Genomic DNA, 23,443 nt, shown 5'->3' on the forward strand with positions numbered 1-23,443 from the left:
ATAAAATGGTGATTTTCTTGAGTCAAAATGAAAGTACCCCTACACATTTTTTTTAGAAAAAAAACATTGCCTTTCTCCAAATCAAAGATATGGGTAACAGGGAGAAACATACATTTCAAAGAGCATGTTTTATAAAGAAACTAAATAGTTTCAGCTTAGAAATGATACTATGTTCTAAAAGAAACCAGTCATCAAATCTCTTTCTTAACATATGCTTAGTCTTGCAAGTGAGGAACAGAATTTTTGGATTTTTTTGGGTTAGGTCCCAATTGCTAATAATTTAAATAAGCATCAATTGTAGCCACACTAACAGTCTGTTTGAACAGCTCCAGGCACTTTATAAATGTTTGTGTTGTTCAATTGTCACAACTGAGCAGCAGGCAGATTATCCAAAATGAAGAATATCCTGATGTCTGGGACATGAAAATTTTCCATGAAAATTCAGCTCTCCTTATTTCCACTCACCTGCATGGGAGAAAGACTGGCACGAGCATGAATCCTGCTCTCTCTCCTGACAGCCGGCTTCCTAACAACAGCAAGACATGCTTTGCGTACAGCACACAGGGCTGCCTTGTCTCCAGTCTAGCTGATGCAGCTGCCTACCAATTCATGCAGAATCCTGTCAACTTCTAGGTCTTCTGCTGCCAAAAAGCTCTCACTATTTATTACTTTGGTTGGTCTGAGTTTTGTAACCATACATGGCAGCTGCAGGAACAATTGCCTGACTTTGCAACAGCTGTGCAGGGTGGAAACTGGCAGCCCCATTAGGAGTGATAGAATCAGACAATCATAGAATTGTAGAGGTGGAAGGGACCCTGAGGGTCATCTAGTCCAACCCCCTGCAATGCAGGAATCTCAACTAAAGTATCTATGGCACATGGCCATCCAACCTCTGCTGAACAACCTCCAAGGAAGGAGAGTCCACCACTTTCTGAAGGAGTGAAAAGCAAAAGCGCACTCAAGATCTCCAAATTGTCATCCACCCCTGCATGAATCCTACCTCCTTCTTTTTTAAACATAACTCTTTATTGGGTTTTATAAACAAGGATCATAAATGATACAAATTAATAGACCAAGTCTTCACCTGTCATTTGTATATCACAAAAATCAGAATAATATATCTGCAGTAATGTCTGCAACATATGGTTCATTATTAGTGGTCAATGTATATGTTCTTGGTTTGTGAATTGGTTTAAAAAATAACAATAACAAAGGCGAAACAGGATAGAGCAGAGTTAACAGATAACATTCAATATTGCATAGCCAAACGCCTAATCAGGGGCCCCTGAATCCTTCCTTCCTTTTAACACACTTCTAGATGGGTGGCGCTGTGGGTAAAAGCCTCAGCGCCTAGGGCTTGCCGATCGAAAGGTCGGCAGTTCGAATCCCCACAGCGGGGTGCACTCCCGTTGCTCGGTCCCAGCGCCTGCCAACCTAGCAGTTCGAAAGCACCCTCGAGTGCAAGTAGATAAATAGGGACCGCTTACTGGCGGGAAGGTAAACAGCGTTTCCGTGTGCTGCACTGGCTCGCCAGATGCAGCTTGTCACACTGGCCACGTGACCCGGAAGTGTCTCCGGACAGCGCTGGCCCTCGGCCTCTTAAGTGAAAGGGGCGCACAACCCCAGAGTCTGTCAAGACTGGCCTGTACGGGCAGGGTACCTTTACCTTTACCTTAGACAATACAAAATTGACTCAGACTGGCTGTGCAGATAGACGCACCAGTGCAAGAGGAGCTGACACTCAGTATATCATCATGCACACAGGAGAGCAAGTATAAACAACTCCATTTAAAAGTATCGTGATTGGAGTGCTTTCAGACAGAAATTTAATAATGTAAACAGATCTTTGAGATATCAGAAAAGGGACACTGCCAGCAGTTTTGATTTTTCCCCAGAAAGGGAAAATCCAAAGAAAATGTGGGGGGTGGGAGATATGGGCTTGCATTTTGATAAGAACAACATTGTGCAGATGCTCCAGCCTGCCCTGCCCGCCCCCAAACCCTGCATGCATGAGAAGCGTTCATCCCACAATTCATCCCATCTGGAAGCATCCTGAGTGATACAAAGTGACTGGTTGGGTTTAACACACACACAACTATAGGGCAACAGTTGTAGGAAAAAAGAGGATAAAGCCAGTTTGTCTTCCCCATCCTGGTTTATTTATTTTATTTAAATGGGATTTTGAACATTTTGTTCATGTTCAGGGAGGCCCATGACAGAAATCTGCATAAAATTTGCATATGATAATTTATGGATGCAGATGCAAATATAGCCCAACTTTCAGAGGCAAAGCAGCCCTTTATAAGCAAAGAGTTGTGTGTGTGTTTGTGTATGTATGTGTGTTTTAAAGGTTTTCAGAAACAGAAGTCCCCTCTTCATCTGAGAATTCCCCCCACCAGTGGGGCTCTAGACCAGTTTGGGGAACATAGTAAGCTGTCTTCTACTGAGTCAGACCATTGCTCCATCTAGCTCAGTATTGTCCACTGCAGCCTTTATCAGCCTTGGGTCCCCAGATGTTGTTGGACTACAACTCCCATCCTCCTTGACTACCTGCTAGCTAGGGATGGTGAGAGTTGTAGTCCCACAACATTTGGGTACACGGGATTGAGAAAACGCTGGTGTATTGATTGATCTCTAGCTTTTCAGATGGAGATCTCTCTCAGTCCTGCCTGAAGATGCAGGGTTTGAACTTAACACCATCTATGTGCAAAGAAAATGCCCTACCACTGAGCTACAGCCACTTCCCAGGGGATTTGAAGGGAATAATTTACATCCAGTTTGTCTACGTTTGCCTGCGAGGGTCCACCCCTGCAATCCTGTTATTTCAGCAAATGCAAGATAGGGATAGTTCCTCCTTCAATTTCTCCGTAGTGGTAAAGACCAAGGAGCAAAGCTGGTTGGTGACCCTATTCCAGATATCATGTAATATCCTCCCAAACATGACAGACAACTGTCTAAGGTAAAGGTAAAGGGACCCCTGACCATTAGGTCCAGTTGTGACCGACTCTGGGGTTGCGGCGCTCATCTCGCTTTATTGGCCGAGGGAGCCGGCATACAGCCATGCATGTGGCCAGCATGACTAAGCCACTTCTGGCGAACCAGAGCAGCGCACAGAAACGCCGTTTACCTTCCCACCGGAGTGGTACCTATTTATCTACTTGCACTTTGACATGCTTTCGAACTGCTAGGTTGGCAGGAGCAGAGACCAAGCAACGGGAGCTCACCCCGTCGCAGGGATTCGAACCGCCGACCTTCTGATCGGCAAGTCCTAGGCTCTGTGGTTTAACCCACAGCGCCACCCGCGTCAGACAACTGTCTGGCATGATTTAATTCTGGGTATGTTCACAGAAGAGATGAATGACTGTTGAGTGAATAGCAAAGCTTGTCCCATGGAGAAATACAGCACCACGCTTCCTGCCCTGTGCTTAGTGAAATAGTATTGGGCCGATTCAAGGCTCCAGACATAAAAGTATTCCTGAGCTGATTTTGCAGCATCTGAAAGTGGCAGCTTTTGAAAGCTACATGAGAGTACGGAGTCAGTAGTTCTCCTGAGCTTTAAACATGAAGAGAAGAGTAAAATACAAAGAAGACAATTCCCTGGAGCAGTTCAAAGAAACAGAGGATGCTGAGAAGGCAAGTCTGAGCTTGAATGAACAGCCTTTATTCCTGCTAATTGCTTGGGGCCTTTTTTTAGTTGAACATCAAACTCTCACAGAGACAGGCACAGTAATAACAAGGCAGAAACCCCATTTCAGTGTCGCATCTAACATTCCTTTTTTCTGTCTATGTCTCAAGAGAGCACACTTCATCAAAGATAGTTTATGTTACATGTTTGTCCATTTTATTGCAGAATTTGTCTATTTTTACAGTAGAAATACATGAAAACACCCATGAAGTGCAATAGAATTTGCAACAAAATATGCACACAAATGCTGTGATTTAAGGGGAGGAATTGTTCCCCATCTCTATCCAGCACTGAAGGTTGCCAACTTTTAATCTGTTTCTCCTCCTGTGCCTTTAACAGCAGAGTGATCTGGAGATATATGGAATTGGTAACGTAGCAGGAAGAAGAGAGTAGGAATAAATGAATAGTTCTTCAAATGAAGAGGTGCAGAAAGTGAAGGATTGGGACCTGTGTTTTTAACTTGTTCATAAACAATACTGAGTTAGGGGTGAGCCGTGAGGTGGCCAGGTTTGCTGATTATACTAAATTGTTCAGGGACATTAAAACAAAAAGAGATGGTGGAGAGTTCTCCTGCCTCCAGTTGTGAGACTGGAAGTGAAGAGGAAGAAGATGCTGAGAAAGCCAGTCACTTGTTTACATCCAGGATGGGGAACAGGATTCAGTAGGCTGCTACCATGGGCAATAAAGCCAAGGTGACCCCCCCCCTTTAAGTGCTGAATCTCCATAGACATGGGCTTTGCTCAAATACCAGCAACTTCAGGTTCTGCAATTGTAGCTGACTGGGAGTTCTTATGCAACAAACCTGCTTCCCCAAAAGAGTAGATTTTTGGTGAAAGGGAAAATGATAGGAAAACACAGCTGAAGGGTAGGATAACCCTTACCTTGAGGCAACATCCTCTAACCACCCTGCAAACATATCAGAATGAATGTTCATTAAATTTCATTGCTGTATTATTATTTTCACTTATGAGTCGCTTCCCACAAAGCAATCATTTTTGCTATATAGGTTAGATGGTTGTTGTGTAATAATGTTCTCTCACACTTTCCCATGCATTTTCCCATAACTTCCCTTATCACAAAAAAAGTTTGATCTTTTGGGGAAGCAGGTATGTTGCTCAAGGCCTCTTGTTTATTATTACACAACTTGAATTTGCCAGTATGTGGTTGACTTCCACTTCAAAATAGTGACAGTCTAAAAGCACCTCTACTTCTTTATTGTCTCTACACTACACTGTGTAGCAATGGGTCTCCATGATTTCAGACAATAATATTTGCCACCCTTACCTGGAGATGCCAGAGTGAGCCAAAGATATTCTTCATGCAAAGCATATGCTCTCACTGAGCTATTGTATATCCCTTCCCCTACTACTGAGCTTGTAAAAAGTAGTTTGCTTAATTATCTCTTTGTCTTTCACTCCTCCACCCCCCTTGATTTATTTTTTTTCAAAAATGAAAACTTTGAAAATATCAGGTGGTTCAGAAGGACTCGCCTCCATTTCCCCCATTAGTCATCTGACCCCAATTTCATTTCATTCCTACAATCATGTGGCACTTACCTCTTTAGACAGGAAGCGTATTAACTCATGATATATTATCTCTCTATACACTGTTAATAAAAAAGCAATTCAAACAGTCCACAAACCATAGACGTCCAATTTAAAGATGATTTGCTGCATACTAATTAACCATTATGCTTCACTGGATCTGGATACACCACTCTGAAGCTTAAATGCACTGTTGCATAAAACAGCAGCCTGTTAAATGCAGCTATTACCAAAATGAAAGAGGGGGCAGAGTACAGAGAGGTCTCTGAGGAAACCCGATACTAAAAGACCTACAGAGAGAGAGATTACTCAACTCTCTGCTGACAAGTGGGATATTGGTGCCAGGGAAAATCTTGGGCACTGGGCAGGAGGGCAGGCTATGATAGTAATAAGGTTTCTCCTTCTTAGACCATGGGGATTTACTTTACTGTCATCTATGGGAGAGGAACATGAGATTGCAATTCCATTTAGTTTCCACTGAAGCAGAAAGAGGCTGATATCAAATACCAGGAGTCTTCTGCAGTGCACTGCTTTGAAGAGGGTACATGTATCAGCTGGGAAACGCAAGGGATATATTTTAAAGGAAATAGCACTACATACACTTGCTCTTAGTGAGCCAGAATCCTCCTCAGCCATCAGTAAATGCCCTTGGACAAGCCTAAACTACCCTAAAGTGTTGTTGTGAAGATGAACTGGGATCTTAAGAGTATCGTAAGAAGCCTCCACACATATGAATTAGCCCAAACCCTAGCCTAGGCCAGGGAAAGGAAGCTATTTTCAACCTGAGGGCTGTATTTCCTTCAGGCCAGTCTTCTGGGTGCCACATGTCACTGGCAGGCCGGGCCAGAGAGAAGAGAGGGTAGGCTCATTTCTGCATACCCAGCCCATCTAGGCAAGCAATAAGGAAGCATCATCAGAGTTCAAGGACACATTCCAGCCAGGCCAGAAACACTCAAAGAGAATGCAAAGCAGAGCCAGTGGTGGATGTTGCTGAATGGGAGGTGGGTATGGCCTGGGGAGAATCCCAAGGGCAGACAGAGAGGCTTGGAGGGCTGCATTTGGCCCCCAGGCCTGAGGTTCCCCACCCCTGTGCTAGACCTTCCTTTGATGCCCACCAAAGTATGGCAGGTAGGCAACAAGGTCAGAACCTTTTCTGTGGTGGCATTAAGATGCCAGGGCGCTCTGCCTAAGGTGAAGCTCCACATTTTTTGCTTGCTTTACACTGAGCAGCCAAGACTCCAACCCCTACCTGGCAGTTTAAGGCATTGGCTCTTAAAAAGGATTCTGATTTTTTAATCAATTTTTACTTTGAAGAATTAATGTGATTTTGAATATATTGTTTTGATTTTGGTGTATTTGCTATAGTTAATAAAACAAACCAACTTTGATTTTTGATTTCTTTTTTTACAGAATGGCTGGACAGAATTTATCTTTAAAAAACCCTACTCTGAATTCCACCACTTCTCAATATTTATGTGGTGCCACTTTTCTCACGTCCATCATATCGCTCCTAAAAACATACAATTTTTTCCTGGCAACGTTTAGCTCTGTCCCTTAGTCCTTGCACTCAACTCAAGCTATATGTAACTCCATGTGCTTACATTCATTCGCTCTTACTCTGTTCCTGCTCTTTATCATCTGTCTGGATTTTCAAAAATTGGACGGGAAGAGCTCTTTTTTTGATGGTGCCCTTTTAGAAGACTGAATGTGCAAATACTGGTTTCAGTTCTACTCCTTTAGCTCCCTCTCGGGGTTATAGCACGGCATAGCACATCAAAGGAACAGTAAGCCTTGGGGCCCTTCCAGGCAATCAGTTTTTCACATAAGAATTGCTTGGTTTGCAGTTCATTCGTTGTGAGGATCCAGGCATACAATGTTGTGTTGTTGGGGAAATGGACTTTCCTCCGTAGCCAGATACTTTGACTACGGGTCAGATCAACATAATGGAAAACATTGTTTCTTGCTGTGTGAACAAGTTTTCCTGAGCTCCGGGTCACAAGCTCTCCCATTCCCCCAGCTTTCTGGCATGCAAAACAGGAGCCGATAAGAAGCATACATTTCCACTTTTAAACAAGCTACAGTGCCCTGTAACGTTTGAACGTCAGGGACTGTGGTTTGTTTAATTAAATTTGAGTAGGTGTGATAGTGAACATTGTCTCACTGACATCCAATGAACATGCACATTGTGGCAATTTCCACTCCTGGTTTTTGTTCCTGACAGAATTCTCCAAAATCCCTAGCTACAGGTTAGCCACCTCTGCCATACTCTCACTAGCTTTGCATTGTCCACACTGACTGGCGGCAGCTGTCCAGGATTTAAGCCTGAGGTATCTCCCAATACTACCTGAAGATCCCAGAGATTCAACATGGGACCTTCTGCACACAAAGCAGAAGCTCTCTCACTGAGCTGCAGCCCTTTTTCTCACTGGAGGCGTTCATATTTCAAACTCTCCCATCGCTAAGGCAGATGGGAAAGTTCCATTTGGGAAATGTTTTCAGCACTTGGGGAAAAGTGCTGTGTAAATATTCAGTGAATGGAAAGGGTTGCCCTACTTAGCCAACTGCAGTTTACATTCTAGTAATATCATGCTACATTGCGCATGAACAAATTCCCCACATGTCTGTATATTTACAATGTAAACCTGGCCCATCAGAGGCATGCAGGGACGGCTTCTGTAAATCCCTGGAAAATAGGGGCACTTGGAGGGTCTGACATTGTATTTCCCAAGAGCCCACCGCACTGCAAGATACAGTTTCCACACAAATCACCTTTAGGCTATTCAGTAGCGGAGCACATTTCACAAAAAGCTCCCCCTCTTTCCCCCATTCCCAATGACTTTTGCGCCTCCTCCCCTCTTCATTCTTTGCCATCTCTGTGTTTATCTAACATGCCTCGACCGTATGGCGAAGTCTGTAAAGCCCTGAGTCACTCGCAGCCTTACACAAAAAGGCATTTACTGCCAAATGTACTGTTTAAAAGCTCTTTAAACTCCAGGCCCAAATCTGCGTGTACTTCACGCTGGGAGGCGTCGCAGGGCCTGGGCCCGAGGACAATGGCGCACTGTTTCTGGGGAAAGTGCAGACCATGAGAGAGAGAGAGAGGCTTGAGCTGGCTGCGCCGGCCGCCTCTCCCAGCATGATTTACACTCTCTGTTTCAATGTGTCCATGTGCTCCCTGCAGGCCCGTCATCCATCTTGCCTGAGAAAACAGCCTTGGCCATCTGGGGCTGTAAAACTCTCGCATGCCCCCGCTCACCATGTCAACAGGCTTTTCTTTTCTCTCCTCGCAGGCAGTGGGGCAGAGTGTAGGCCCGGCAGCTGAGTTACAGCCTGAAGACTGAATAGGACGCACAGCTTGTGCTGTTCTTGGGCTAATCCTCTTCTCCGTCAGCAGAATGTCACTCGGAAACCATCAGTTTGAGGCAGCTGGAGCTCGGCTCCAAAGTCTGCTTTTAAAAACCTTGGCCCAGAAAGCACAGAAGCACACGCTTCAGAAGATGCAAAAGGAAGTGGGCCCTCAGACAGTGGTTGGACAGTATCATTCTGAGGGAGACAGTCTTGCCTCTTGGCTAGAATCAGTGGCATTCGGAAAAACTGGATTCTGCACCTTTTAATCCTATGTCACTTTCCCCTGTACTTAGTTGCTCAATTTCTAACCAGGGATGCTATTATTATTATTATTATTATTATTATTATTATTAGTCCTGTTCCTGTGCCTAACAGCAGCCTGATAAAAAATAATTGTTGTTGGTGGTGTAGAGGTAGCAACATTAAAAAAAGAGATTTGTTTTGTTTATAAATATCAGGATTTTGTCCTCAAGATCTTAAGATATTCTCACTTAAAGGTGAAGAGTTACAAAGAATTCTAATAGTAACAGGGCTGTATTCATGTCAAGAGCTGTATTCCCTCAGGAGTAATTGCTTGGGGGCCACATACCAAGGATTGGGAGGGCCAAAGTCTTCTTTCTCTGCCCAACATCCCATTTCACATTTAGAAGACATCTGAAGGCAGCCCTTTTCAGGGAAGTTTTTAATGTGTGACATTTTAATGTATTTTTCATCTTTGTTGGAAGCCGCCCAGAGTGGCTGGGGAAACCCAGCCAGATGGGCGGGGTACAAATAAATAATAATAATAATAATAATAATAATAATAATAATAATAATTATTATTATTATTATTATTATTATTTGCTTTCACAGTGCATGAGGACAGAAGCCCTTCCACAGCTGCCATCTCGATGAACTGTGCCCCTTCCCCACAGTGTGACAATTAAAAATAATTAAAATAAAAAATAAACCTCCCATTGGCAGAAACAAGAAGTGTTTTTCCTCTAAGCCTAACTGACATGCGAGTGAGGGCAGGAGGAGAGGCCAGTCCTGGCTGGAGATGCAAGGGACTGAACATTTTCCTATAAAATGTTTTGCTTTAAGCCTGCTTTAAGCCTGAGGCCTAGATGATCACATGATTTGACAGATTTATCTTAAGTCAATTGATATTGCAGTGGGCCCAGCCAACATTTCCACTTTCCAGTGTTGTAGAATGAATTATGAGAGCCGTATTGAGTTTCGATGGGTGTCAGGGACAGAACAGGTTCACACATCCCTACTCAGCCATGAAGCTCACTGGTTAGGCTTGGGCAAGTCATCATCTCTCCTCTTGACTCACATGTCGCGATTGTTCTGAGGGTAACTCTGTGTACCACACCATGAGTTCTTCAGGGGAAGGGTGCAATACAAAAATGGTCAGTAAAAGGTAAAAAGGTCAAGGACCCCTGGACCAGGGATCCAGTCAAAGGTGACTATGGGGTGCAGCGCTCATCTTGCTTTCAGGCCGAGGGAGCAGGTGTTTGTCCACAGACAGCTGTCCGGGTCATGTGGCTAGCATGACTAAAGCGTTTCTGGCACAACAGAACACCGTGATGAGTGCCAGAGTGCATGGAAACGCCATTTACGTTCCTGCCGCAGCAGTACCTATTTATCTACTTGTACTGGTGTGCTTTTGAACTGCTAGGTTAGCAGGAGCTGGGACAGAGCAACAGGAGCTCACCCCATTGTGCGGATTCGAACTGCTGACCTTCCAATCAGCAAGCCCAAGAAGCTCAGTGGTTTAGATCTCAGCATCACCCATTGCCGTCAGTACAAATAAACTTTAGGATGTGATTCCTCTTGGTTTACCTAAAGAAAATGCCATGACGACATCTTAGGGAAGAGCCATTTCAGAGCCATTTCAAGGGACTTACCTGCTTCACTGGCTACTTAAATGTGCACTACTTGGTATAAGACTCAGAGTCAGAGCAGACAGAGTGGTTTGGGAGCTGTAGCTGCAGTATTGAAGGTGCGGCACAATGAATATCAGAAACTGGCACCTAAAGCTCTTGCTTGAGTTCCGCCAGTGCAGTTACTGCATGCTATCTCAAGATGTCACAGTTGAGGAAGCATCACTGAACAACTAACAAAGCATGGACGTTCCAGGATGAATACACCACGAATGCACTATTATTGCATCAATGACATGCTGCAGATGACACTTGAAAAAAACATCAGTTTGGACGGGCCTTAGGAAACTGCCTTAAGTTATATCAAATCAGAACACTGGCCCAACTAGCTCAGTACTGTCATCTCTGATGGGCAATAGTTCTCTAGCATGCCAGGAAAGAGTTTTCCCCAGCTGCACTGGAAGAGAGACCCCAGAGATGGACTGAGGGAGCATTTGCATACTATAGCCTTTCCATCACCCCTTCTCTTTTCAGTCTGCTGCAGTAAGCAAGATTTCCATGTTCGCCCCACAAGACATCAGAGAGGTAGCTGCGTAAGTGGATTGTTGCAGCACTGGAGCAGAAAGCAAGTTTCCAAATAATTTTCAGCTTCCCAAAAGCTGTTAAAGCAGCAGCAGCAGCAGCAGCAGCACCTCTGCATCAGGAGCTAGCAGCCTTGGCAACATGTATTAACACTGGGGCTGGGGGACGGGACTGAGTCCAAGCAGAGAACTGGAACCAAAGGGAGCCATTTGGGAATACTCACCCTGCCTTTGTTGTCCATTGTAATAGCAATCTGCATCCTTCTTCCCCTGCGGAAAGCAACCAACTGATCAATCTCTTCTTCACTGATGTCTGGGGCCTCCCCTGGGCTCACAAGACACTCTGATCCCCGTTTTTCACTCACAACCCGCTTTCCCTAGAAAAGGCAGAATCAGAATATGCTGTTTCTTGCCCTGTACAGTATGTATAGAAAGGTGCATATTTAGAGTAAGTATGCCTATTTGGTGCTAGAAAAACAAGTATAACAAATAGCAAATTCCATTCACTGATAGCTACCAGTTGTAATCAATCTAATCCCGAAAAGAAATATTTCAGCCAGAAATTCAATATAACGAACCTTTGTGGATAACGTATAAGATATGTTAGCATTGTAATTTTGTTGCACTAATCAAGACTGAAGTAACAAGTGTTCTCTTAATTTTTTGTCAGCATTTAGGAGGGCTGTGTAAAGATCAGCTAACTCCCTTCGGGGTTGATGAATTTTCTTAGCTTCCGAGCCAAAAAATTCTCATCATGGGAATTGTTTTCCTGGATAAAAACCAACACGACTAAGCAAAATATAGCAGAGATGATATAACTTTTATTCCATGTAATTGAAAATATCACTATGTTTTGAGGGTAGCACACAGATTACTTAGAACGCATAGACTCAGAGTAACAGAATCAACTAATGACGTCAAAGACTTCTGCTAGCACAACAGGGCTTTCTGCCCCCTCCTCCCTCATGCACCCCAAAATTGGCTCAAGGGGAGTTGGGAGAACCCCCAGAACAGTATGCCAGGGCAGGAAAGGAGAATAATTCCACCCAGCCCACTTCGCAGTAATTTATGAAAATGAATGAGTGAAATGACTGAAACACATTTTCATACTAAAATATACCACATGCAACATTAATAACAGGATTCGAACTGCAAGAAAAAATCTGACTGAACTAGAAGGGTGGAATCCAATGCAGTGCTAAGGCTTTTTTTAGAATTTATGCTAGTGCAACAGAATGTTTTCCCCATTTCCTCTCCCATACACCCCCTTAATCTGTTCTGGGAGTTTCCCCAAAGTTCTGGAACAGATTTCAGGTGGATAGTGGAAAGGGGCGGGGGGAGTCCTGTTGTTCAAGCAGAAATTCTTGCACTGATGGGACTTGTTAGTAAAATACTGCCCCAAACCCTCATTGCTTCTAACATCTTCAACCTGTATTAGCACTCATGGAAATATTCTTTTTAGAAATGCCTAAGAAAAGAAAAAGGGACGCGGGTGGCGCTGTGGGTAAAACCTGAGTGCCTAGGACTTGCCGATCGTCAGGTCGGCGGTTCGAATCCCTGCGGCGGGGTGAGCTCCCGTTGCTCGGTCCCAGCGCCTGCCAACCTAGCAGTTTGAAAGCACCCCCGGGTGCAAGTAGATAAATAGGGACCGCTTACTAGTGGGAAGGTAAATGACGTTTCCGTGTGCTGCGCTGGCTCGCCAGATGCAGCTTGTCACGCTGGCCACGTGACCCGGAAGTGTCTGCAGACAGCGCTGGCCCCCGGCCTCTTAAGCGAGATGGGCGCACAACCCCCGAGTCGGACACGACTGGCCCGTACGGGCAGGGGTACCTTTACCTTTACCTTTACCTAAGAAAAGAAAAGACTTGTATTTCAAGCTTTCATACTGCTGGGCAGGGCTATTTTTCTAGAAAAGGAGGTGCCGGAACTGACCATGAACACCTCCCTCATTCTCTTATAATGGCAATGGAGCCCACCTTAGAGGTGCCAGAACTGAGTTCTGGCGAGTTCCGGTTGGGGAAAAAAAGCCCTGCTACTGGGGCTTCGAAGCACCAACCCCTTCTATGTCCTCTTCCTGTCTTTGAGGTCTTGATTCTGACAGCATGTAGCTGAATCCAAACATGTTGCTCAAGTCAAGGACCTGCCATTGCCTTCTTTAATGTTATTGTAAGAGATTCATATTACATTCTGCTTGTATGTCAACACAGCCTAATGTGATGTGTTGTTTTGACTACCACTGCGAACGAAACAGATGTCGTCACCGAGCTGTCCCCAAAGATGTCTAGAGAGCTTTTTGAAGTCGTGGAAATGAATTTACAATCCTATCAGGCAGTAAAAGACTGAAGGGTCACTTACAATCTGAGTGCAAGCTGCTTTTTTCGACTGCTGGAAATTTACTATTTGTGACAATGATTCCCAATTGACTGAAGCCTATATGTTGGATTGGAGGAACATTCTCACAAAGATTACCACCCAAATGCTGACTTACTCAGCAAGCAATAATATGGACTTCATTAAAAGTTTGATTAGTCCTGAATAAGTATCCTCTGTGGATTGCAAATACATTTGCTCGCAGATGAAGCTCACTGGGTGGCCTTGCTGGACTGGAATGTTGGGGAACCAGATTAAAAACCTGCCCTACCATGACTCTTATTGGGTGGCCTTGTGGATCATGCTGGGTTGGGATATTAGAGAACCAAATTCTAGCCCTGCTAGCACATGAAGTTTGTTGGATTTTTTGGGCTAACTAACAATGTGGGACCCACCTTTTTGCTGAATGTATGTTGCTTTGTTCAAACTAGAATGCTTTTACTTGTATTTCATCATTTCAACCTGAATTTGCTGGCATCTCTAGAGATTCAGCACTTTTAAAAAACGGGCTGGTGACTCACCTTGGCTTTATTGTCCATGGTAACAGCCAACTGAACCCTCTTCCCCATCCTGAATGTAAACAAGTGATCAGATTCCTCGTCATCTTCCTCCTCCTCACTTCCAATCCCAAAACTGGAGGCAGGAGGGCCGCTGCTTCCCCATTTCTCACTCACGACTCTTTTCTCCTGCCAATAGGACAAACACTTAGCTAGGAAATGGTCGGGATGTTGCCATATTAACCTTCTCCCTTTCTCTTTTGCCTTAACAGCTGGGGAGAAGAAGTTATGAAAATGTCAGGAGGGGTCTATGACCTCACACTTTTTGCCAGTGATACAAATACTGAGGAAATTTTTCCAAAGAAATAGCTGGTCCTTTTGTCCAATTTGCCAGGCAACCTATAAATCTGGCGAGGGGTGAAAGCATCTCTTCACTTATGAATCTGACATTTGGCTGAAATGTCAAAGGTTTAGGGAAACAGTAGAGTCATCATGGTGTGGATCTTTATTCATGAGAAATAGATGATGCAATAGTGTGTGATGGACTCACTCCAGTCTTTCATAGTCAATTCCCTTCTCTTATTATTTTTAAACCATAGTTCACAGAGGTGTTTAAATTTACTCCTCATTGGAGAGCCATCCCCAAACACATGTACTTGCACATATTACTGTTACATTTAGGAACCTGTAAATCATTCAGAGACCTGATAGAGCCTGAAGCCTGATGGTCTCTATATTTATTACATATTGATTTCATAATCCCTCAGCTAAGACCTCTCTAACCTTGCAAGAATGGAATGTATAAAAATCCTTCCTTAGCAGGAAGGGGAGATAATGCTTACATTATGGGCTTTGGTGATGGTGATGGTGAGGCCGTCTGGCCTGGCTTTCCTCGAAGTGACAGCCATTCCCTCCTGCTCTGCTCGCTTCCTGTCCTCTTCTATTTCCTGCAAAAATGACAGCCAGCTTCTCTATCAGATCAGCTTACAACAAGTGGAAAGCTAGAAACAAAGCAATCTCAAACAAAGGGAGAAACATAGGGAAGCTATGAGAAACTGTACATTCATCAGCACACATTTGCGGCTGCCACTATATTTGACAATAGCAACATCCAGGTGATGACTATATTTACCAAGGCTTTACTGAGACATGTGATTTCTTCTTCTTCAGAGAGTTGAAGATAGTTTTAAAGGCCACCTCTCTCCATGTGAACCTACCTGGACCCCCAAGATCATCCTCTGAGGCCTTTCTTTATGTGCCTCCTCCATGAGAGGTCTGGAGGGGGGCAACATAGGAACGGGCCTTTTCTGCAGTGGCTCCTCCTCAGGGAGGTTCAGCTGGCGCCTTCATTAGTCGCCAGGAGAAAACATCCCTCTTTAACCAGACCTTTGGCTGATTGACATCTAATGCCCTTTCAAAATGTGTTTTGGAAGGGGGAGATTATTGTTTTGTCTTTGTTTTTGTTTTTATTATGTATTTTGTGTTTCTCATATTGTGATTTTATGATCTTATGTTGTGAGCTCTATGGGAATAATAATAATAATAATAATAATAATAATAATAATAATAATTTGATATGGTATGTAGACACTACTTTCACCTCTGGTAAACAGGTTTCATGGGTTTTATATTCTGGCATCATTTGATTGACCAAGAGGCCTCAAAAGAAAGAAGTGAACACCATGGGAAGCAATGCATCTCTAAAATAGCCTCCACTCTTCAAAGACTATTGCCTGTCTCCAGTCTGATTTTCAGTCTCTTAAATCCTGCATGCCCAAACACAGTCTCAATATATTGATTCAGGGTAGACTGCTATTGCACACTTCCTGAATGAAATATAGAGCTGGTATTAGCATACTGATGACAACACACTCTAAAGCTCAGGTTAATCTGACCCAGAAATGTCAATGGATGATAAACCATGCAGTATTCTGACTCCTATGGGGCACCTTAAAGGCCCTTCCACACTTGGTTTGTCCCGCAAATTCTAGTCATGGGTCCAAGAGAGGTTTTCTTTGCCCTGCCCCCACTTTTTTCCAGGAAAACCTAATGTTTACTGCTATTCAGAACAAGTACCAATCCACAGAAAACCCAATTGACATTCAGCAGTGAACAGCTGGTTTTTTCTGGTAAAGTGGCAGAACAAAACAAAGTATAGGACTCATGACTAGCAATCATGAGACAAACAAAGTATGAATAGGCCTCAAGTCTATGTAACTGAGGAGACATCTTGCAGCAGTGCCCAAGCAGAAGTTATCTGGCCATAGGCTTCTTCCCCATTCCCCTGCATGATTGCTGTTCCTTAGGTTCCTTGGTTTAGGCTCCTTACAATTCTGACAGCCTGATCTGTTATGCAGAATAATCATTTTGAAATTCCAGTCCTGGTGGGAGTAAATGCTGATTTCTATGTCACCTACTTCAAGTTACTTCAGCCACATCGAGTTACTGGTGTCAGCTGAACAAAGAATGCAACAAACTGAATTTTTCAAAAGAGTTATCAGCATGTAGGGCTTCAAAGGTTCAACAAGCAGGCCCCAAAACTGAGCTAAGAAGTCAAACATACATGATATCTTCGCATAAGGGCTTCGTTCTTTTTCCGCAAAGCTATGATTTTCTTATCCAGTTCGACATCTTTTTGTTCTTTTTTCCGCAACACTGCGTCATCCACTGTGGCATCCTAATGAAACGAAAGAGCTTTAGGGGATTTCTACATATGGTCAGTAAAACAGATAACAGATACACATATGGTTAATAGTACAGATTTTACTTTTTTACATTTATATTCCACCATTTTTCCATCATGGGACCCATTTGGTCTTAGTTTCAGCAAGGTGGTAGCCTTGTAATTTATAGAAATTCATATCTAGCTGTTCCTCCCATATAAGGAATTTTGGCCATACCATGGGATCTCTTTGTCTCCTCTCTTTCAACCAAGAAAAAGATGGAAGACAAAGGTCTTCATCACCCACAGCAATTGAACATTTAGCTCTATGTTTTAAAGTCACAGAAGATAGGTACCCAGTGTCCTATTTTGAATAAACATAGCCAGATAGTGTTTTAACTTAAAATTGTAATGAAAAAATAAAATTGTAATGAAAAAATATAAATTTGGATAAGTATGTGGCCTACTATATGCAATCGTATATTTATACTGTAATATTGACACTGACAAACGTCTGTGTGTGTGTGTTCTGCTAAGATCTGTAGGCCAAAGCAGAGATTTCATGCAAGATATAAGGCATGCTACAATAAGGGTAGTTTACTGAAGCATTAACAAGATCAAAAACCAAATGTATCCACCAGAAAGAGCAGCACTTCTAAATGAAGGGAGGATCAACAGCAGAGCCAGCTGCAGGTTTGAGGAAATCCTGAGTAAATACTTCTAGTGGCCCCCTCCTCCATCAGTCAACCACTTCCTTTGTTGGTGAGCCCTGGCACTGTTGGGGTGGGCAGGTAGGCAAAAGCAACACTGCATAGCATTGGATGGCTGACTCCAGCTGCCACTGAAATTTGCCACAATGCCCTGGGACAATAATATGCAAGGTTACTGATGCTGGCTCTGATCAAAAGCATCTAAGCATCTTGGTGGCCATTCCTGGAAAGAAGATGACAAACTCAATGGGCCCTTAGTATGATCCAGCAGACCTCTTCTTAAGAAGTAATACTGGATTTTTAAGGCAAAATTTGATTTCCTTGCAGAAGGAATCAGTGAAATCTGGACAAAAGAAGAATCTGTATTAAGCAGGTGGTGTGGCTTTTCAAGCACTATTCTTCTCTGCAAAATGGGTTGAGGGTTAGAGCAGTAATAGCTGGTATCTGTGAGCTTCTGTATATTTTGGCACTCAATCGAAAACATTTCCCCTCCCCAAATATTTTCCAGCCCCCCAAAAAGTCCATGGTAAAACAAAATTTCCTAAGTTACAAATTCAATTTAGGTGTTAAATATCAAGTCTGAAGTTGACAGGGCTATCTGACGCTAGGTATCCTCCTGTGAATATCAAGTTTTGTAATCTGGCCTGGCAGATTCTGAGCCAGATATATTGAGTGCAAATTTCTTCGGTTCTGCTCCTTCCCATCTCTCTTCAGGGGCTGAGCCAGCCTTCAGTTTAGGGTGTAACACACAGGGATGGGTAAGTATGCCAACACTGGTGTCTCTCGGTTTCTCATTTTTCCCTTCCTGAAGGCCAGTTCTCCACGTTTCCACATCAGTTTGCATTTTTGTCTCAAAGTTCTCATGAAAATTCACCAGCATATTTGTGTTAAGTTCTTCTATTCTTCACAGTTTTGTATGCAATTTTGAAAAGCAATCTCTGTTAATACAATGCATATTATGTTATTTTCCTTGATATATGCATTTTTGTACACATTATGTGGCTGAAGAACTGCATTGTAAAAATTGGAGAAGTGTGAATTCTGAAGGATGGTTGCGATTCAGTCGGCATATTGTATGAATTAGGTACATTTGCCTTTAAATGTGAACTGAACCTTATTAATCTACCATCCCTAGTAACTCAGCCTTCTTGGACCTGGTCCTTTCCAGATACTTTGGACTACAACTCCCATCACCTCAGCCAGCAGAGTCAACTCTCATCATTTAAAGCATAAGGACCATCCCCTGCTCCTTTTAGGAACTATGCAGTAGCAATTAAGGCATGCTGCACTTGTGGAACTAGAATTTTGCATAAACAGATGGTAGCACTTGTAATACCCTATAATTTTAGGAGTTGCTACAACGTCAGCTTATTGTCTAGCCATGAGATCCCTCGATACCTACATTCAATTTGTTTTTAATGCACTAAGGGCTTCTTGGTGATGACTACCTAACTCCGCCAACAACTGTGATGTCACGGGCTGTTCACAAAACCAATTGATTTCGGGAAATGAGTGATGAATAAACAAACCGGGGTCAAACGCGGAGCCTAAAGGCAAGTCTAGCTACATCTTTCAGCCGGGAGGGGATGGTGGGAGGGACAAGACTGCTGAGCGGGCACAAAGGATGCCATGGCAAGTCCTGGTAGATGAAGAAAATAAGAGAGTTAGCAGTGGGTTCAGCTGAAGAAAGGAGGTGCTAAGAAAGAACTGGGCTTGTGGAGAATCTGAATGCAAGGCTGACAGACAGGAGAGGCTATGCGCTCTTGACAACAAGGGAGTAGGCCTTGAAAAGACCATGGGCCTGTGAAAGAAAAGAACATAGGATTGCCAGGCCTTCATTCTGAGAGTGTTCCAGTACCCTTAGGGACATTGGGTCTGTCTTCTTTTGTAGTTTGAAGCACTGTAGTTTGGCAACCATGAGAAGTCTGTAGTGTAGCCTCCTCCAACCTGGTGTGCTCCATATTTCATACCACAATTCCTATCAGATCCAGCAATTAAAGGTAAATGTCAGGGATGTTCACAGCTCTAGTTCAAAGCATCTAGAGCAGCGGTGCCCAAATTGTGGTCTATGTATCACCAGTGGTCCCCAGGCTTCATTCAGGTGGTCTACTGAGTGTCAGTGAATTTATGGTTGAAAATAGAAGATGGCACAACCATCACATTGAATATTCATATTGATTTTTTACTGTATTTTTTTGCTTCTTTTTTTGCTTATATTTTATTTTATTGTATCACGATTTGAATTCTATGGAATTATAATTGCTGCAACAGGCAGGAAAAGCATTGCGTGGTCTTCCAAGACCCTCAACTATTTTCAAATGATCTGCAGAGGGGGGAAGGTTTGGGAACCACTGATTTAGAGAGCAGTAGTTTGGAAAAGGCATCTTTAGGGTGAGCAAACTCTGGGATAAGGGCCAAATTTCACATGTCAATCCCTTATTTAATTACAGGCCTAGCTTCTAATAATACAGCAACAGACTTTTATAATGGACCTGGATGAATGGATGCTGACTCAGTTTAAGCCTAATATGCAAATTTTCCTTATGAGAAATATCCCCACCCCCTGAGGTGAGGAAAATATTGGGTTCTTTTATCATCATCAAATGTCTTGGCAAAGAGAGTGGGTAGCTTTGGAAATTCAGTGGAGAGAGGCAGGGATGTTACACTTTTGCAAAACTGTTTAAATTAGATTTGGATCCAACCTGGCCAGAATTTTCAGGGTTCCTAATGACTGGTATGTCACCTTTGTGTGGGCAAGTAAGTTCCATACATAATCAGGGGGGAAGCTAGGGGCTATGGAGGCAGAATGGAATCAGACAGGGCTGCCATTTTGGCACCTGAGGCGGACTCCAAAATGGCATTTCCCTCCCAACCAGGGAAGAAGGGGGGAGGGGAGATCTACATCAGGATTAAGTGGGGGGGGAGAGATCAACATCAGGATCTGCTGCCCTGGTGGATGCTGCCGCCTGAGGCAGTCACCTCACGTTGCCTCATGGGTGGGCCAGCCCTGGAATCAGAGCAATGTGGATTCAGAAATACACTCCTTTAATTATGTGTGTTGCAAAAATGTGCAGTGGCCAAGCCACATTCCATAGAATCCTTTGCTAAACTGTGCAGAGGTTGGTTATTCAATCCATTTAATAAAGCCATATAATAGCAACATATGCTAGGAATGTAATAAGTTGAGTCAGACCATTATCTCCAGTGCAGGAGGGGGGCTTTTTCAGCCCAAGGGTCTTATTCCCTCATGGGCAACCTTCCAAGCGCCACATTGGGATAAAAACCAGGTAGACATAATACAGCATGTATAATAATAATAATAAACGAGGACCCTATCTCGTACTCCCCACCCCTGACAAGAATTCTGGGAGCTGTAGTTTGTAAAGGGTGCTGAGATTTGTTAGGAGACCCCTATTTCCCTTCACATAATTACAATTCTCCGAGTTGTTTGTGAAGAGGGATTGGTTGTTAAACCACTCTGAGAACTCCATCTCTGTGAAGGGAAAGAGGGGTCTCTTAACAACTCTCAACAACTTTAACAAATTACAGTTGCCAGGATTCTTTGAGGGAAGCAATGATTGTTTGAAGTGGTATGATACTGCTTTAAATGTATGGTGCAGGCAGGGCCAATGTTTTGCCCTTGCAATACACCTTTTAGTGAAAATATTAAGATACAACAGTGCTCAATCTGGCAAAGAATGCAGGGCATCAAAGTCCACTTCAGAAAGATCCAGGTTATGTAGCTATTAGTAAAAAAAATTAAAAGGTACACTACCACAGCCGCCACTATGCTGAAGCTACAGAGCAGGTCTGGGTGACTGCCTGAGAATCTCATATATGCCACCTTAGTTTATCTACATGATTTGAAAGTCTTTTCAAATGGGAAGAGTGGCTTTGGAAACCCAGCCAAATGGGCGGGTTATAAATAATAAATTATTATTATTACTACTACTACTACTACTACTACTATTATTATTATTTCTCTAATTGGTATAAGATTTGCCACCAGCCCAACTTTCATTTCCAGGATTCATCTATACAGCTGCAAATAAAAAGTTTTTAAGTGTATTGTAAAGTGCATTATACAAATGGGACACTAGATGGCGATAGTGAGCTATGGCAAATTCAATATATTTTTCAAAACGTTTATTTAAAAAAGGCATTTTCACAACTTTTTAAATATGTAGATTCCACTCCAGTGGGGATAACATTCATGGTGAAATGTGGCTGGGACTTAACCTTATGCTTTGATTTTTTGTTTATGTATGTACGTTAACAAAACTTAAGATTTATACCACTTTCTTGGTCACCAGAACACCCGGAATAGTGAATAGTAGTCAAATAAAGGGTTACCAAGCAAGAAAGTCTTAAGCAGAGGGAGCCAAAGTGGGGCCATCTGTATGTTGTAGGACCACAACTCCTATCATCACTGTTGGAGTGCAGGGTGAGGATTTGCTGCAACATTTTGTTGCAGGCCCCACTCGCTGTTCTTTTTCAATTATCTCCAAGATTTGGGGCTGAAGAAAAGATTCCTTTCCTTGCATATGCAAACACACATACACAGCAGTAGCACAGCAGCAACAAAAGCCTAGCTGAATGACCCCAAAACTGCAAAGCAGCACTTTGAGGCCTGACTGATGGCTGGCACACAGACTGATTCACTGGTGAAAACGGACCAACACGTTGCAGCGTGGTCAGCGATTTTCTTCCTGGCCGTTTGCTGCTGAGTTGCAGCCAGTCAGTAACGAGAGGGTATATTTCCGCTGCCAAGCTACTGGAAAGAATGTAGACTCTGCTGCCACTTTGGGATGGAAAGGGACGCCCCTTACGCCCTCTCTCCAGCATAAAAGCTCTTCTGGGGAGTGAGGTACCCGTATGCCACAGTGACTAGTTCGGGGGGAGTTATAAATGGCTTTAGCAGAAGAAACGTGCAGTGGCTGTGAATCAGAAGGCGTTCCTGCTCGCTTGGAAAACAGAGAGCCCAATGGGAGAGGAGAAGGGGAGGGAGAATCAGACATGCATGGATATCTTTCTCTATCAAAATGAAACAGAAAAGGAGGGGCTAAGCAAAGCAATGGGGGGTAGGATAGTGAAGCTTCATGGAGGGGGGGCGGTTGGCATTGTATCCAACATTTCAAGTTCACCCACTCGCTGTCAGTTCTTGGTGGATGGGATTTTCTCGCAGATCTTGGCTCTGGCTACAGGATTCCACCCCCCACCTGCCGCTTTCAAAGTCAGCTATTTATGATATGAAAGACTCAGAAAAGAAGCAGCGCTCAGGAGATAAAGAAAGCCTGGGGGGTGGGGAAAGAGAGGGCCTCTCAACCCAGCATTTTGTCATCTTAGCTAGTGCACTAGTGCTCTCGTAAACATGCCCGGCCTTTGTGCTGCTCGAGGCAGCGCCAAACTCCCCGTCTTTGGGATGGGAAGTGTCCATCATTACCCAACATTCTGTGTTGTTGTTGTTGTTTTAAATTCTCCTTCCCCTCCTTTGTGGCGGCGGGGAGGTGGAGGGAGGGAAGCTGATCTCCTCCTGAAGGATGTTCACATCCTAACCTGGTCACATCCTAACCTGCTGTACAAAAAAAAGCACCTTTCTGCCCTCCCACATCTCTCAGATACACATCTGCGGGCCGAAAGCGAAGCACCCCAAAATGACAACACAATGCAAAAGGAGGGGAAAGGCAAGAAGAAGAAGAAGAAGTCATTTCTTGGCTTTGCTGAATGCAAGGCTGACTCCCCCACACCCCTCCCACTTACAACAAAGGCGGCACTCACAGATCGGTGCATTTTGGACATCAGAGGTGAAGCTTGGCGGATTCCACAGCAGAGCTAAAAGAGGAGAGCCATCAGACGGCCTTTCTCAGTACTGGCTGCACAGCATACAAGATCATGTTTTGATTACAAAAGCCCTGTCTGGGCTCCCAGCCAAAAGCACTGGCTGCCTAATATACGAAAGCAGAGGCAAGCAATCAGAGCGCTGGTCTGTCCTCCTCTCCACTCTTCCCTCGCCTTGCAGGGGGAACGTACCTCTTGCTACTCCCTGTGACTTCCGAGCCCTCCTTGGTGCCACAACCCAATCCTACCCCAAAAGTACACATCTTGAGGGACACAGAAAGGGCAAATTTGCATCTCAACAGCTGGACTTCATGTGCAGCTGTTTGTGGGGTTTGTTCGT

The 23,443-nt window shown here is 43.7% G+C and overlaps 1 protein-coding gene across 2 annotated transcripts in view; it reads right to left on the minus strand.

The window, feature by feature from the left end:
- The window catches only part of CCDC9B (coiled-coil domain containing 9B), a 46,411-nt gene extending 23,211 nt beyond the window's left edge, over positions 1-23,200 (minus strand). Inside the window, exons 1-5 of one of the 2 annotated variants that reach the window (XM_053382401.1) lie at positions 23,026-23,200; positions 16,457-16,570; positions 14,736-14,840; positions 13,918-14,082; positions 11,251-11,403 (exon numbers count right to left, since the gene is read on the minus strand). In XM_053382401.1, coding sequence (XP_053238376.1) covers positions 11,251-11,403; positions 13,918-14,082; positions 14,736-14,840; positions 16,457-16,570; positions 23,026-23,064 — 576 coding nt within the window. In that variant the 5' untranslated portion in view covers positions 23,065-23,200. The remainder of the gene's footprint in view (positions 1-11,250; positions 11,404-13,917; positions 14,083-14,735; positions 14,841-16,456; positions 16,571-23,025) is intronic. The other variant, XM_053382410.1, reaches the window with a different exon arrangement.
- Positions 23,201-23,443: the final 243 nt, after the last annotated feature.

The sequence above is a fragment of the Podarcis raffonei genome, chromosome 1, assembly GCF_027172205.1.
Source record: "Podarcis raffonei isolate rPodRaf1 chromosome 1, rPodRaf1.pri, whole genome shotgun sequence".
Classification (NCBI taxonomy): Eukaryota; Metazoa; Chordata; class Lepidosauria; order Squamata; family Lacertidae; genus Podarcis; species Podarcis raffonei.